The sequence below is a fragment of the Colobus angolensis genome, unplaced genomic scaffold (genome assembly GCF_000951035.1).
Source record: "Colobus angolensis palliatus isolate OR3802 unplaced genomic scaffold, Cang.pa_1.0 Scaffold164, whole genome shotgun sequence".
NCBI classification, from domain to species: Eukaryota; Metazoa; Chordata; class Mammalia; order Primates; family Cercopithecidae; genus Colobus; species Colobus angolensis.
This window is the reverse complement of record NW_012114755.1, coordinates 5,854,269-5,872,410: the sequence shown is the minus strand read 5'-3', so window position 1 is coordinate 5,872,410 and position 18,142 is coordinate 5,854,269. Positions and strand designations below refer to the sequence as shown.

Below are 18,142 nucleotides of genomic sequence, written 5' to 3'. Positions count from 1 at the left end.
CAGGATGGTCTTGATCTCCTGACCTCGTGATCCGCCCACCTCGGCCTCCCAAAGTGCTGGGATTACAAGCGTGAGCAACCGTGCCCAGCCTTCTTTGGCATTTCTAAAAGTTATAGAGAAAAGTAAAGGCAATTATGTTCCAGAGACTACATGTGGCACAAAGCCAAAAATATATCTGGCTCCTTTACAGAAAATGTTTGCTGATGCATGCTCTACATTGAACTTAAAGATGTAGAATCAAGATCACTTATTTTCCTAAGAAAACTACATGCCAATATTGCATTTCACTTCCCCTCAGAATATTGCCATTAGTGCTCTAATATGCCTGGTAGTTTAGAAATTTATATAGATTCTGTATAAATTTTGTACACTTCCAATATTGCAAAAGCACAAAGATGGCTTTCTAGCAATCATTAGAAATTTTATTCTAAAAGTTGAGGAAATTAGTCAAATTAAATGAAAACTAGAAATCAAAAACAGAAAATTTTCTAGGGATATACTCCAGATTTCTCAAAAGAGAGTCCTGAATTAATGATTCTCCCCGTTTTATTTTATCACATCTCCTTAATGATTATTACATAATCTAAGAAAACATATTTTTACTGTTTTAAAATATGAAAATAATAGATTTAACAAGAAATGTTAAAGATAAATCGTATGGGGTTTATGGACTGGTGAGTCTACACTATAGTCTACAACTGTCAATTATTTATATTTCAACATGCTAACTAACCCCTTAGAAGGTAACACTGTCTGTTTTCCTAAAATTAAACACTAACTGTTAAGAGGGAACACATTTGGAAAAAGGAAGAGCAGGAAATAAAGTGGAAATAAAGATACATTCATGATTTTTCTAAACTAACCAAAGAGTCTGGAATCAGAGTAAATTTGTTATTCTGTCCTGATTTCAAGTGATCACTTAAATGAAGTGTTGTGAGGCAGGGAGGGACAGGCTTCAAGACAAAGCATCTCCTCTTCCTCGAGATCTTTTCCCGAAGTTTAATTCTGGAAAATCCCTATAAATTACAGTTTATTTTGTGTAAGAGCTATAACCAAGATAAAAAGACTAGGGAGGGAGAGGGAAAGGAAGGACTCAAGAGACATTGCAGATAACACTGTTGAGATAGCTTATTTAATCACCTGTTGAAGAAAGTATAGCAATTTTTAAAGAAATGCTCACCCATAATGTCACTGTGGCTCCTGAAAGAAAGTACCATGGAATACGTGCATATAGAGGCATGTAAGGTTCCATCTCCTGTAATGTTGAAGAAATCACAAAGAAATTGAAAATCTCCCCTCTAAGTCAAGACAGCAAGCACTAGTCAATATCATAGAGTCCCGTTAAAGCAGGAACCTCTGAAAAGGGCCTACTATAGGCCACGGAAAGCTACATTATAAGAATGGTTCCTTCTCTTGAAGGAGAAATCTCTAGGCATCCTAGATGGGGTATTTTACACATGATATGAGACATAATGGATATACACAATTTCCTAAATGCTGAATTACGATGTTTAGGGCCTGGCACTCAGTAAATAAAGTCAAATAATGAAGGTTGCTGCTTAGGCAGACATGCTTTATGATGTTTAATGGTGTTATAATTTTATTCTAATTGAATCGAATTGCATTGCTCTGCAATTGCTCTGCATGATATTAGATGCTTTCTTTATATTTTTCAGATAAACTGTGCTCTTCCACATAGCTCAGGAGCCAAGACTTCCACCTTTAATCTTTAAGAGTCATTAATGAAAGATATTGATTATACAGCTGACATTCTTAGGCGCATCAAGAAGCAAGTAGATTTTACCTAAAAGAAGCAAAAAATAGTAAAAGAAAAAAAAAAGCTGTCAGCAGAAATCAAAATCATGTAATTCCATAACATAATATTTTACATTTTAAGAATTTTAAGGGTGGTCTGAATAAAAATAGGACTCTCAACAGGCAGGGCAGGCTGTTCAAGAGTTCTACAGACCTCAGAATGTGTGTGGATGTATGTGTATATGTGACTGTGTACATGTGTGTTCATGTGTGCACCCAATGTATGTGTGCTCATGCATGTATATGCATATTTGTGTGGGTGTACCTGTGTGTTCCCAATGCAGATTTAAATGTGACAGTTCTGGTTGCCCTTAAACACTGAAGAAGCACTGCAATAAGTAAAAATAAATAAATAAATAAATAAATAAATAAATAAATAAATAAATAAATAAATAAAAAGCTCTGTTTCTTGATTTCTAAACCATGAAAGCTAAGTGAAGTCAATGATTCACAGTGAATCAATACATATGGCTTTTCAACTGGATTCAAATGTAAGCATTCAATACATTTTTTTCTGCTAATTTTTGGCAAAGCTAATGGGACTGCTTTTGTTTTCTTTTTTATCTCATGAAATCGGAATAAACATCATGTCATTATTCTGTCAATATCTTTTAATATATTTTCTTAATTTCAAACTGCCACCCAAATTGTTAATATATTTTCTGAGATGTTTTCATGCTCTTTGGAGATGTTTTCATGATCTTCCAATGAAACTCAATAATTGTTTAGTGAATGCCTAAATGGTGAAAATAATTTTAAATGTTATACTGCAAGAAAAGTTTTCTGAAGAGAAGAGGGAATTCTACTGAAGAGAGTGTATTTGGGACACATATTATTCTCTTTTAAATGGCAATAGGAAACACAGTGATTGTAGATTATGGAAAAATAGGGGCTCGAAAAATACGTAACCAAGATTCTGGTCTTTAAAGGCAAAGCACTTCCATTTTCACATGAAAAAAGTGAGGTACCAAAAAGTTAAACAACTCAGTCAAGAACATACAGCTATTTTGTCAGCTAAGCATTCTAACACATAGACTTCTTCCTCCACACACCAATACAATGATTGTCAATATAATCAATTAAAAGGAGCCATGTGAAGAAAAGTTAGTCTAATAAAACAATCACTCATAAGAGCTCAATCTTAATATAAATACTATTTTAATTTTTATATATCGCTTAGGATCATTTCAATGTCTATACATTTATATACAAAGCCCACAGCATACACACTATTTTCCTTTTTGAACTTAGTTTAATGTTATTATGCCTTGGATTTGTTTCAAAATAATTTAGTGACACAAAGGAGTATGAGTATGAATGAAACAAGATTGTCCATGAATTAAAAATGATTAATTCTGAGTGATGGGTTCATCCACGTGGTTCATTATACATTTCTGTCTACATTTGAAAGTGTTTGAAAATTTTCATATATATACATTCATATATATATATTTATATACATGTATGCATATTAGAAACAAGTAGTTTATGTCATTTATATGTTGCAGAATATATTAAAGGCAAATTAAACTATGATTATATGAGAAGAAACCTATAGCAGTGTGTCAATTGAGATATGTTGCCCATTTCACAGTTTTCTAGTCTACCTTGGTCACTGGATTCAATTTCCTGTGTTTACACATAGCTTCAAATTCCGGTCTCAGCTGAAGCTGCTGCTGTTCCTCTTCAAAGTCCACCAGGTCCCACTCATATTCCAGTCTGGCTTGTCGTTGTTTCCAAAACTCCAAAAATAAAGTGACTATAGGTAAACAAATATATAAAAAAAAAGATACAAAAAAAGTTAAAGACTTTTTCAACTTTTCCCTTTCATCGCTTTGGTTGCAGGATGGTTCACATGTTTCAGGTGACTATTGTTTCACTGTTGTGTTTGATTAAAACTTCATCAAATATTAATGTTGGCATAATATTGTGTATCCGATAATACACTGAAAAAAAACTCATACAAAAATTTAAATTAATTTCTTGGTCAGTGGTCCAAGCAAGAATTATTTTCAGACATATTAATATATTTCTTCACTCAGATAATTTGAAGTAATATTTAAAATTAGCTTTTTATTAACACTGAATTTTTTTTTTTGCATGTATCTTTTATCTTTTATGGAAATCATTTAAGTCATTGTACTGCTTTCTCAGGCTTAGGGAAATATACCTAGGAAGCATAAGAGCCAATCCCCAGCACAATTACTCTCTCTTTTAAAATACATATACTATGTATACACACAAAACTTCAGTTTTCTTTTTATGTCTTTATTTGAGTCTCCTTCTGCCACCCAGGCTGGTCTCAAACTTCTGGTCTCTAGTGATCCTTCCACCTCAGCCCCCCAGAGTGCTGGAATTACCAACTTTCAATTGAAGAATATATATTTACAGGAAAGTACATAAAATATAAAAGTACAATTTAAAAAAATTCACAAAATAAATATACCCATATAATCAGCACCAATATAAAAAATGTTCTATTACAAATGGATTTACATAAATGATATACAACTGATAGCTTTTTGTGTCAAGCTTTTTTTTTTTTTTTTGGTTCAACTTTGTTGCTGTGTGCAGTGAAAATTGATTTATTTTCATTGCTGCATAGTATTCAACTGTATGGTTAAATTGCAATTCTGGTTATATATTTTTGGATTGACAGACATTTGAGTTGTTTCCAGATACCTGCTATTACACATAGTGCTGCTGTGAACATTCTTGTAATCTATTGGTGTGCATATACATGCCTTTCTATTGGGATATACTTAGGAAGAGAATACTAACACCTCCAATATTAACTTATGATTTTATCATCTATAAAAGATTCAACTTTCTGACTCACTACCTTCTAAATAATGTAAAGAACTATGGATATCCATGCATTTTTAAAAATCCTAATTATATTTTTATCACTGTAGTCATCTAATTGCTGTCTCAGCTTCCAAAATATATTTTTCCAGTGCAAATATATCTATCTTCTGATGGCTGGTTTTTTGTTTGTTTATTTGCTCATGTATACATTGGCTTATGTTTTCCTTTGCTCATTATTTAAACTTTAGAGAAATATTTAAACATTTATTAAGTGGGAAGAACACTGTAGGCTAACTACTTAACAATTTTAAAGTGTACAATTAATTATTGTGGACCATTAGCACAATGCTGTACAGATCTTATTCATCTTGCTTAATTGAAACTTTCAAGTATGCTTATTGATTAGTAACTGCTCATTTCCTAATCCTCCAACCCCTGGTAACCACAATTCCACTCTTTGATTCCATGAGTTTGGCTATTTTAGATACCTCATATAACTCCTCCAGTCAAAAAGTAATTCAGCCCTCCTCTGTACTCCCTCAGTATTTACAATGCACTTCTATGAAAGTAGACTTCAGATTCTTTCCCAATTAGATTGTGACTTTCTTAACAACAGGTTATATTTCATTCACTTAGTCATACTATCATTTAATACTGGTTGTGAATTTCATGAGGCAGAAACTTTTACTCTATTCATTTCATTACTGCTGTATGCAGTAGATACATTGTTACCATGGAGAACAGTTTCATGAACTTGGTACTGTTAAACATTTTAATATTTGCTTGTTTGTTTATACCATAACAGAACAACTACCATTAATTTTAGAAGCAGTATTTGGTTACCATGGCTATGCAAGAGATTGGATGTCATATACATAATGCTAAAATTTTTAAATACACTAAGCATTTAAAATTTTTTGTCTCAAAGTTTGTTAATGCTGAAGTAGAAATAAGAAAGTTGGTTGACATAGATGGGATTTTGAGATAAATTAATGATGGTACAAAATAGCTAGCAAAAAGAGTACTGTAAGGAAAGAGAAATGATATGGACTAAAACCAAAATTGTTCCCATGATTTCTATGGACTTTTGTGATTATAAGTATATAGGAATCACAGGATTCACATATTTCCTGAAAAGGATTTCGGGAAATGAAAGAGACCCTTGGTTTGGGCCTTATATATTATGCCTAAATAGGAATTCACCTTTTTTATTTTTAAGAAGGAATACAATTAGCACTTAAATTATTCATTGATGCAACATATATTTGAATACATGCCATATGCCTAGCCCTGGAACTATGGAGATGAAAGCCATGGTGTTTGTCCCAAAGCAGCAAGTAATCTAGTGATGAACCTGGCTTATACACAATGACAATCATGGAGGCATGTACACTAAAAATGTGTCTTACAATCAAGGACCATGTATGTGCATATTTAAATTCCTATTGCCTAGAATAGTACCTGTTCCAGGGTAGAAACTTTAAAAACTAGTTGCTAAATTATATTAAAATATAAATAAAATGAAATCACTAAATTTCTGAAATAAAGCATAGGTGAACATCTTACATTATCTTTGAATGGGGAAGGTTTTCTAAAGAAACACAAGAACAAGAAAAACTATAAGGAAAGTTTTATGACCAGTAATATATATTAAAATGTCCATTGACTATGAATGAGATCAAATGTAAATTACAAACTGAAAAAAATATTTGCAATTTCTGTGGCAGACAAAGGATTACTGTACTTATACAAAAGTACCTGTGAATTATAAAAATAAATTAAATACTTCAAACATCAAGGAGAGCCAATGGTCAGTAAATATTAAAAACGTGACCAGTCTCACTTGTGATCAAGTAACTGCAAATAGTGCTGTGATAGTGCTGTGGGGTGCTCCACACACACCCACTCTTCTATTTATGATGTAATATAAGGCAGGTGTTGGTGCACAATTTCTCTCCATGGAAACAATGGAAAATTCTCACAATGTATTTGTTTTAATCATGCACCTATCATTCATTTTCGATTCCAAGTAAGGAGAGGTAGGATTTGACAGCCTCATGATAAATGGATGTATACACAACAACTTACAAAAACTGGGGTTGCTGTTAAACCATTAATAAGATTTCTAGATTCTTTGTTCTCTTTGAATCTAGGCTGCTCTCTTCAGACCACAGCAGCCAAGCAGAAATGAGAGAAATCCATAAATCCCTCTGCTTTGCACACATATCTAAAAATTTTGATGTTATTTGCCTGGATAATGCAGCCCTTGCCCAGTTTTTTGTTTTTGTTGTTTTTGAGAGGGAGTCTTGCTCTGTCACCCAGGCTGGAGTACAGTGGCGTGATCTGGGCTCACTGCATGCGGCTCCACCTCCCGAGTTCACGCCATTCTCCTGCTTCAGCCTCCCGAGTAGCTAGGACTACAGGCGCCCGCCACCACGCCCGGCTAATTTTTTTTGGTATTTTTTAGTAGACATGGGGTTTCACCATGTTAGCCAGAATGGTCTCGATCTCCTGACCTCGTGGTCCGCCCACCTCGGCCTCCCAAAGTGCTGGGATTACAGGTGTGAGCCACCGCACCAGGCCATCCTTGCCCAGTTTTGAATGGCACATATTTGTGTTTGTTAGAGGTGTTTTTTAATTGAGAAAAATGTCTAATTTACACCCACGAATTCCAAGTTTTGTGATATATTTTAGACCAGTCTTTAGGTCTCTTCTAACACAGTTATTCTTTCAGAACATATTTTCCTTGCTAATGATAGGAAAAACTTCATGACACTTTAACTTTCCAACTGAAATGGAAAATATGAAGTCCTGGGCGGGGCATTTTCAAAATTAAGGGAGATTCCACTTTATATGAAGGATTTTTAATGAATGAACATGGAAGTGGAAACTATAACTTGACAATTTAGATGAAATAAATGTTCATTAGTCCTCAAGTTTTTGATCCTTGTTCCAGTTTGTATACATGACTCAGTATCTTCCAGCCACAAAATATTTGTTTAGTCTCTCCTGAATTAAGTACTTTTTGAGCCTGTTTTTAACATGGCACTGAAAGACAGTGGGAAATTAATGTATTTGTTGTTTCAAAAATTATGAGAAATGAGCTGATGTTTAATAGAGACCTTTGTGGACCAAGAACCAGTGGCCAGTAATATGCACTCTATTAGTGTATTAATGCTAACAAAGACGCAATGATCTAAAACCACATTTGGTATGTAAGATATTTCATCTGTCATATGTTATATGGAGGCAAAACAACACATTAATAGGAAGAAAGCTGTTTCTTTATGGGACTATTTACTCACCCCAAATTCCCATGAATATTGCAAAGAACACTGTTGACTCATTATCAAACAAATGAGAGAACTGTAAAAATAACAATAACACAAAGATAATTTAGTACTAAATGTAATGAAAAGGAGCAAAATTCAAAGCCTTTTCAACATATTACAATGCATACATACCTTTGAAGCCATACACGTACTATTTAGTCTCCAATAATCACACACTTGATCGCAGAGTGGGCACATGATCATCTGACCACCAATCTCAGGGTCACAGATTTCAGTGCTGCAAGAGGAACAGCCAAGTTACTGAAAAGTGATAGGTGTTTAGGTAAAAGTCCAAGCTGTTCTTATTAGAACAACTACTTATATAACTTCTCAAATACAACAGAGGGGGCAATCAAGCAGCAGTTTCTATAGTGGGTCAAGTCATGCTTTGAGGAGTAGACTTTTCAGAGCCCATCATTAAAAACAGATTTTCCATAAAGCACCAGGTGAGAGGCTACTGTTATGTTTGAGTAGTTTTTGGAAAACATCAATTATCTGCTGCTATAAGGAAACATTCTGAAGGAAACGCCAGGGAAATAATAACAACAGCTTCGTTTGGCACAAGATAAAGACATTTTCTCCATCTTGGCGACTCAGGTGCACTTACCTGCTTGTGTTATCTTCCATTGATAATAAACCATAAATAAAACAAGCTAAGCCAACTACAGCTGCAAAGGATAGCATTTCTGTGTAAAATCCAAGAAAGACAAAATAGATACCAATTTTTTCTCCATAATAATTCCTGTTGAAAAGAGTAAAAACAGAATCAGAATATGGAAGAATGTTATAGTCCAGAGAGCCTTGATTTTTTATTCAGACAGGCATATATTCTAATTTTGGCTCCACTGCTTTCTAGACATATAATTTTGGTGAAGTTACTCAACTGTTTAAACTTCAGTTTCCATATCATTATCATGTTTTAACACAAGATAGTACTTATTCCACAGTGAAAGGGCTGATACAAGGATTAAAAGGGATAACAGATATAAGTAGAAAGCCAACTAAATGGAATTTAAATTTCAAATTTAAATAAGGTAATTTGGAAAGCCTCTATATTATAAAGAGAATTTAAATGGTCTTTAAATAAACTACAGAATATTCTACAATGTAATTTCTAGGAATGAACTTAACAAATCAAAACCATATCCAAAATCTGCATGGACTTTTGCTTTATCCCTCTTTCTAAAACTGAAAACATTTCTCTGACCACATTGTAGGTATACATTTCCATCTTTCTCCAAGTCTGAATCTTGGAAGTTTACAGGATTGTAACATAGGTAGCAGGCCAAGGAATTAAACATGACTACTTTAGCAAAAATTCTATGAAATATGCAGCTCAGCTCTTGGTTTTCAAAGAATTGAAAAGTGACAGCATTTATTGGTACAACCTAATTCTGACAACCAAGTATTTTGTTTTTAACTGAGTACCCCATTTAGGAATGACAGAAAGTAGTTTTCTCCTCCTCAGAAAGTCAGGTTTTCTTGTTATTGTTGTTGTTTAACCTGATTAATCCTCCTCCTTTTTCATATAGATCCCAGCTCACCAAATCTGTGAGTCTTTCCACAGTTTCCTAGGCAAAAAGATGTGATACCTTTTGTGTTCTAGTAGCATGCTATATGATTCTATGACAGTACTTAATATTAAATTGTAATTTATATATACGCTCAACAAGAACACATATCTGAACATAATGGTTACAAATGTTTTTTCACAATGATATTTTAAAATATATTTATCATATACAATATTAATTTTATTGAACCTCCCACTCTTCATAGTTCAACACTCTTAAAATTAGTAGGCATCTTTCTGCTTATCCTGTCTTTTTTCATACTTTTCAGTGATGATGAACATTTTTGCATTGTTAATTTCCCTAATTTGGTTTTCCAGATCACTATAAACTTGAAATTAAATTATAATGCTATAATATTCCCTTGTTAATCTGCCATTCACACCTTCTAAGTATAAGCTTACTCATACTTAGAGTGAATGAACTTGGTTTCTCCCAGTTTTTTGCTGAAAAATGCAGAAAATATTGTGATAGTACATAACATCAAAATCAGAAAAAAGTACAAAAATATATTTTATGAAATTTACTGTTTACCATGTCTATTTTAATGTTTTAAAAATTACAGAATCAATGTTATTAGAAATATAATATCAACATTATTGCTATAGACTTAAACATTCTTTAATAATTCATAAGGAAACTGGATATTTCAACAACCTTAGTTTTAAAGTACTACTTTTTTCTCCTTTTGGATTGTCACAATTCTTATTCCTTGAGCGTAAAATATAAAATCCCTCAATAACTCTAGACCTGTCAAAAAGAGAAATTGCTGAGAATTTACTAAATGAAATCAGGCAAGTATTTATTACATGTGGAAATATTCAAATTATTTTACTAAATTTTGGACTTGGGTGTCTAACAGTAACAGATTGACAACTAAATAATCTTTCAGGATCTCAGAAAGCAAGAGATATTTATTAGATTTGCAATATGGTAAAAATGTATACATTATTGAAATGACATTTAATATTTAATTTAAACTATCTTATTGGTCATAATTAAGAAAATAAGAGAAATCTAATAATATGAGACACTATAAAAGCTCAAATATAGGGAGAGACTTCTTTTGAGTATTATTTTTTAGAAAAATATGCCATATATTTAAATCTGTGATCTTTTTTAACCTGTTCATTTTACTTACTAGACTTTCAACTGATTGTGGCACTGCACCATCTAACACAGCATCTGATAGGTAGAAGAGATTCAGTAATATTGGTTGCGAGATACTGTGTGAGGGGACTGCCCTCATTTTGTATTTCCAAGATGTAATACTTAGTCGAAAACATAGTAAATAATCAAAAGAATGATGATAGAATTAAATTGAATACAATCTTGAGAAATCAATCAATAAATGCAAACTTTATTTCTACAGTGATTTATTTTTACAATGAATCCATAAACATCTGAGAAACTTAGCTTCAGTATTATCCTCACATTGTAATAACATTATCTGTACCACACATATATTTAGTCTATGCTATTTAGTATGTGGCAGTATTTCAATTTTATTTCTGAGCATTAACATACAACATATGGATATCAAAAAACGTTACATGAAGTGTAAGCTGGAAGGAAAAAAATGAGCTGATAGAGATGATGTGCCAGTGATCAGTCTTCAATTTTATATTCTCTATCAGCCCATTTTTTTCAATCTTGGCATTGCCATCTTCCCCAAAATTATTATCTAATGTGACAAAATTATCTGTGCTCAAAAGGCAGAAAGGCCAGTTCCAGATATCTGGACACGAAAGTGATGTTTGGTGTAGACGTAACATGAAATATATGAAATCTAGGAACTCAGATTCATATAAACTGTATCTCTTTCTAGACACCCTATCATGCTGTCTTCCTTATTTTTATCCTCCATATCCAATAATCCATTAGGTCCAATGAATTCTGTCATAAAAATATTTTTCTAATTCATAGTCTCCTCTCCTTCCTGTTGCCAATGCCTTGAAAAGGCCTCTAATATTTATTGCTGAACAATTTTAACAACCTCCTTACTTTCCTGAGTTCAATCTTATATCCATCTAAATTATCTTTTGTTTCCAATAAAATGATGTTTCTAAAGTAAAAACTGAGCAATATCCTTTTCTTCCTTCAAAGCTTCATCTTTTTACTTCAGCATTGTTCTTCAGGATTTTGTTCCTGGTAAACATTCAAATCTCCTTTGCTGACACTCCCACATGAAGAACTAAACACACAGTGCTCTTCTGTGTTCTCTTTGCCTGAGATATTCTTACCTAACTTCTTTACCTACTATCCTGCTACTTATCTTTCAAGACATAGTTCAAGAATGAACACTGTGAAGCTTTCCTAGAGGTTGTCATGAAAATAGGTGCTTTTCCCTCTGTATTTTGTTTGAAGTATTACTGTGCTGTAACTAATATGCATTTGTGTGTGTTCCTGCAAACAAATTCATGTTAGGAAACCACAATCTGATTATCTTTGTAGGCACAGTACCTTACTTGATATGTAGTGATGCTTAATAAAGTCTCATTAAAATAAATGTGTAAATTGTAAGTATGCATCTATGAATAAATTCTTTCTTTTCTTTTTTTCTTTTTGAAACAGGGTCTCACTCTGTTGTGCTAGGCTGGAGTGTACTGGTGTGATCTCTGCTCATTGCAACTTCTGCTTCTCAGGTTCAAGCAATTCTACTGCCTCAGCCTCCCAAGTAGCTAACAGGTATGTGTGCCACCACACTGGGGTAATTTTTGTATTATTATTATTATTTTTAAAAATAGAGATGGGGTTTCACCATATTGACCAGGATCATCTCAAACTTCTGACCTAAACTGATGTGCCTGCCTTGGCCTTCCAAAGTGCTGAGATTACAGGCAAATTCTTTCTATGTTAAGAATATTTTAACTTTTATCAAGTCAATCCATAAAACCTTTCCTAAAATCCATGAAATCAATAAGGAGAGGAAAAAAAATCCAAACCCAATACAGGTTTTCAGTATCATGACACAGAACATCATGATCCTCAAATTACCTGTAAGTAAGGAAATAAACACAACTTCAACACCTGCTGCTACAAACCTAAGATACAGGAGAGAGGTGAAGATGTTTAAGAAATTATAGGGGAAACATGTAAAGTAGAGTGGGAAACATAAAGAAACACAGCTAAAATAACCCCTAGAGAAAAGTTTAACTAAATCCCCTAATGCAGAATATATGTTGGGATTTGGTCATTTGTAATCTATAAGAAACAATCTGAGAAGAGCAGGACTGGAAGTGGCAGCCTGAGAAAAGCAATATTTCTTGAGAAGAATCAGATACAAAGAGAAGACTGGTACTTCTTGGAGTAGTGGCAGTAAACAGAAAAAAGGAAATAAGAGAGGAGAGTTGGCATCTTGTAGAAATGAAAGAAATAGGCTTCGCAGGGCAAGGGAAGATGGGTGCCCACAGCTCTGAGACTCACAGGAAGCTTCCGGCCCAGCACACACAGAAACAGATTCTCCCTCACTCCCATTCACCAGGTTGAGCATTCCTCATCTGAAAATTCAAAATACAAAATTCTCCAAAATCTAAAACTTTTTGAGTGCCGACATGATGCCACAAGTAAAAAATGCTACCCCTGACCTCATGTGATGAGCCACAGTCAAAACACAGGCACACAATGATGAAAATGACATTTTTAACACTGCAGAAAATGTGTCTACAGACAATATTTTGAGAATGTGTGATGGACTAACAGAGAAGGGCATTCTAGTGCTAGAAACTCTGTTCATAAATTAAAAACAAATCGAAATATGTAGATCACATCTATAAAAAAAGTAAAACAAAAACAAAATCAAAAAATGTGAAGTAAATTATTTAGTTTGTTAATTTTCCCCAAATAACATGAAATTGAATGATACTGTAATAAAAACCTAAAAATGGAGTGAACTCTTCTCAAATAAATATTTGCTGATACAAGAAAACCCCAGAAACATAAAAACTAAAAAAAAGGGATACAGAAGAGTGGAAAGATATAAAACAAAAATGGATTGAACACCAGAGATAAGTAGAGCAAATTATAAATCATATCAGAAGTAATACTGAAATTAGCAAGTAACAAAGGAAATACAGACAGAGTGCCAGTGATCAGAGGGGGCTCTCCCAGGATCCCGAAGCATACCAGAAAGGAGAGAGGGTCATCTCTCTTTTCACACCACCACAGAGCACTGCTGTGAATAGGCAGAAACACTGAAGCGCTGCAAGGCGGAGCCGATTTGCTGGCTCTTACTCCTAAGTGCCATCTACTGGATAATAGCCCAAATTACAACACCAAAAACACTGCCAATATACAAAACTGTGAAACTCAAGGCAAGAATCCTGCCACAAAGACCCTGTACAGAGCCTTGGCTCTCTGAAAGCACCCAGTAATGAAGCCAATTGATTATACTTAACTTATACTACAGTTAATGGAACACCAGCCCTCTCAGGCGAGAAAGATTCAGTGCAACAACTCTGGAAATTCAAAAAGTCAATGTCCCCTTATCTCCAAATGAACTTCTCAGCAATGGTTCTTAACTAGATGGTAACGACAGAAATGACAGACATAGAATTAAGAATCTAGATGGAAATGACAGTCATTGAGAATCAAGAAAAAGTTAAAACCCAATCCAGTAATCCAGGAATCCAGTAAAACAATCTGAGAGCTGAAAGATGAAATAGCCATTTTAGGAAAAAACAAAACTGAACTTCTAGAATGGAAGCAATCACTACAAGGATTTCATAATATGATAGGAAGTATTAATATCAGAATAGACCAAGCTGAGGAAAGAATCTCAGAGCTGAGATCTGGCCTCTTCAAATCAACTGAGCCAGACAAACGTGAAAAAAAAATAAAAAAAAAAAAAAAAAAAAAAAAGAACGAAACCTCCAAGAAATTTAGAATTATATGAAGAGACCAAACTTATGATTTATTGGCATTCCTGAGACAGGAAAGTAAACAACCTGGAAAAAATATTTGAGGATATAGTCTATAAAAGTGTCCCCAGTCTCACCAGAAATTGATACACAAATTTAAGAAAGATGGAGAACGCTGATGAGACACTATATCCCCAAGGCACACAGTCATCAGACTCAGCAAGTTCAACACAAACAAAAAAATAATTAAAGGCAGCTAGGGAGAAGAGTCAGATTACATACAAATGGAAGCCCATCAGGCTAGCAGCAGACCTGTCAGCAGAAATCTTACAAGTCAGAAGATATTGGAAGCCTATTTGTAGCATCCTTAAAGAAAAGAAATTCTAACCAAGAATTTCATATCCCAACAAACTAAGCTTCCTAAGTGATGGAGAAATAAAATGCTTCTCAGACAAGCAAATTCTGAGATAGCTTTTTACCACTCCACAAGGCTTACAAGAGGTCCTTAAGGGAGTACTAAACATGGAATGAAAGAACAATACCTGCTATCACAAAACACAGTTAAACACATAGCCCAGAGACACTATAAAGAGACTATACTATCAAGTCTACAAAACAACAAGCTAACATGTGATGACAAGATCAAAATCTCACATATCAATACTAACACTGGATATACATTGTCTAAACACTGCATGTAAAAGACACAGAGTGGCAAGCTGGATAAAAACACAAGACCAAACTGTCTGCTGTCTTTAAGAGACCCGTCTCATGTATAATGACACTCACAGGTTCAAAGTAAAGGGATGGAGAAAGATATACCATGCAAATGGAAAACAAAAACAACAGGAGTCTCTATTCTATCAGATGAAACAGACTTTAAACCAACAAGAATTAAGAAGGGCAAAGAAGGCCATTACATAATTATAAAGGGCTCAATTCAACAAGAAGACTTAACTATCCTAAATATATATGTACCCAACAATGGAGCACCCATGTTTATAAAACAAGCCCTTCTTAACCTATAAAAACACTTAGAGAGCCACATAATAGTAGTGGGAGACTTCAGCATCCCACTGACAGCATTAGACAGATCACTGATGCAGAAAACTAGCAAAATAATTCTGAATTAAACTTAACAATGGGCCAATTGGACCTAATAGGCATCTACAGAGCACTAACCAATCACATAATATATATTCTCATCTTCTCAGAGATCACATGTTTAGTCATAAAGCAAATCTCAATAAATTAAAAAAGACAAAATCATATCAAGCACACACTCAGACCACAGTGCTTTAAAAATAGAAATCAATACCAACATATCTCAAATCTGTACCAATACATGGAAATTAAACAACTTGCTCCTGAATAACTCCTGAGTATAAAACCAAATTAAGGCACAAATCAAACAATTCTTTGAAATTAATAAAAATAAGATCCAACTTACCAAAATCTTTGGGATGCTGTTAACGCAGTGCTAAGAGGAAAGTTTACAGCTCTAATATGCCTCAATTAAGTAGTAAGAAAGACTTCAAAATAACAATCTAAAATTCCACCTAGAGGAACTAGAGAATAAGAACAAACCAACTCCAAAGCTAGCAGAAGAAACAACTAAAATTATAGAAGAATCGAACTAAGTTGAGATGCAAAAATCTATACACAAGATCAATGAAACCAAGAATTGGTTCCTCAAAAGAATAAATAAGATATATCACTAGCTATATTAACAAAGAAAAAAAGGAGATCCAAATAAGTCTAATGAGAAATGACAATGATGATATTATAACTAATCCTATAGAAATCAAAAATCCTCCAATACTATTATGAAAAATTCTATTCACATAAATTGGAAAATCTTGAGGAAATGAATACATTCCTGGAAACACAAAAGCTCCCAAGATTAAACGAGGAAGAAAGTAAAAACCCGAACAGACCACTAAAAGTTCTGAAATTTAATCATTAATTTAAATTTGAAATTTAATTATTAATTTAAATCTACCAACCAAAAAATTCCCTAGACCAGATGAATTCACACCCAAATACTAGCCGACATACAAAGAACTGGTAACAACCCTGCTGAAACTATTCCAAAAACTCAAAAAGGAAAGGCTTCTCCATAACTCATTCTATGAAACCAGCACCAGCCTGATACCAAAATCTGATAGAGACACAACAACCAAAAAGAGACAATGTCAGGCCAATATCTCTGATGAATATAGACACAAACATTGTCAACAAAATACTAGTAAACCAAATCCAGGAGCACATCAAAAAGTTAATACATCACGATCAAACTGGCATTATTCCTGAGATGCAGGCCTGATTCAACAAGTGCAAATAAGTAAATGTGATTCACCACATAAATAAAATTATGAGGAAAAACGATTAACATATGATCATCTCAATAAATGCAGAAAAAAACTTTGATAAAATTCAGCATCCCTTTCCATTCATGATAAAAAAAGACCCTCAATAGTCTTGGTATTGAAAGAACATACCTCAAAATAATAAGAGCCATCTATGATAAACCCACAACCAACATCATACTGAATGGGCAAAAGCTGGAATCATTCCCCTTGAGAAATGAAATAAAACAAAGATGTCCACTGTTATTACTTCTATTCAACATAGTACTTAAGTCCTAGCCAGAGGAATCAGACAAGAGAAAAAAAATAAAAGGCATCCAAATAGGAAAAGAAGAAGAAAAGCTATCTCTCTTTGTTGACAAATGATTCTATACCTAGAAAGCCCTAAAGACTCCACCAAAAGTCTCCTAGACTTCATAAATGACAGATAAGAGACTTCAGTAAAGTTTCAGGACCCAAAAGCAATGAACAAAAGTGAGTAGCATTTCTATATGTCAATAAAGTTCAAGCTGAAGAGTCAAATCAAGAACACAATTCCATTTTCAATAGCCATGAAAATGAAATATCTAGGAATACAGCTAATCCAGGAGGTAAAAGATCTCTACAAGGAAAACTACAAAACACTGATGAAAGGAATCAGAGATGACACAAATAAACAGAACAACATTCCTTGCTCATGGATTAGAAGAATCAGTATAATTAAAATGGCCATACAGCCCAAAGCAATTTACAAATTCAGTGTTATTCCTATCAAACTACCAATGACATTTTTCACAGAATTAGAAAAAGCTATTCTAACGTTAACATAGAACCATAAAAATGGCCAAATAGCCAAAGCAATCCTAACCAAAAAGAACACAGTTGGAAGCATCACATTACCTGGCTTCAAACTATGCTATAAGGCTGCAGTAAGCAAAATAGTGTGGTACTGGTAGAGAAGCAGACACCAATGGAACTAAACAGACAAACCGGAAATGAAGCTGCACACCTCCTACCATCTGGTCTTCAACAAAGCTGGCAAAAACAAGCAATGGAGAACAGATTCTGTATTCAATAAATGGTACTGGGATAACTGACTAGCAATATACAGAAGAATAAAATTTGGACCCTTATCTTTCACCATGTAGAAAAATAACTCAAGATGGAATAGAGTTTTAAATGTAAGACCTCAAACTATAAAAATCCTAGAAGAAAACCCTAAGAAATATCTTTCTCTACATCGGCCTGGGTAAATAATTTTTGGCTAAGTCACCAAAAGTAATTGCAACAACAACAAAAAAATTGACAAGTGGGACCTAATTAAACTGAAGAGCTTCTGCACAACAAAAGAAACTATCAATGGAGTAGACAATCTACAGTATAGGACAAAACATTCACAAACTACACAT

General features: G+C 33.7%; 1 protein-coding gene across 1 annotated transcript in view; it reads right to left on the bottom strand.

Annotated features, from left to right (window-relative positions):
• Positions 1–18,142, bottom strand: part of ANO5 (anoctamin 5) — a 72,242-nt gene that overhangs the window by 27,622 nt on the left and 26,478 nt on the right. The window contains exons 9-13 of the mRNA XM_011937528.1: positions 8,563–8,697; positions 8,088–8,193; positions 7,929–7,989; positions 3,423–3,574; positions 1,181–1,255 (exon numbers count right to left, since the gene is read on the bottom strand). Of these exons, the coding sequence (XP_011792918.1) occupies positions 1,181–1,255; positions 3,423–3,574; positions 7,929–7,989; positions 8,088–8,193; positions 8,563–8,697 (529 nt within the window). The remainder of the gene's footprint in view (positions 1–1,180; positions 1,256–3,422; positions 3,575–7,928; positions 7,990–8,087; positions 8,194–8,562; positions 8,698–18,142) is intronic.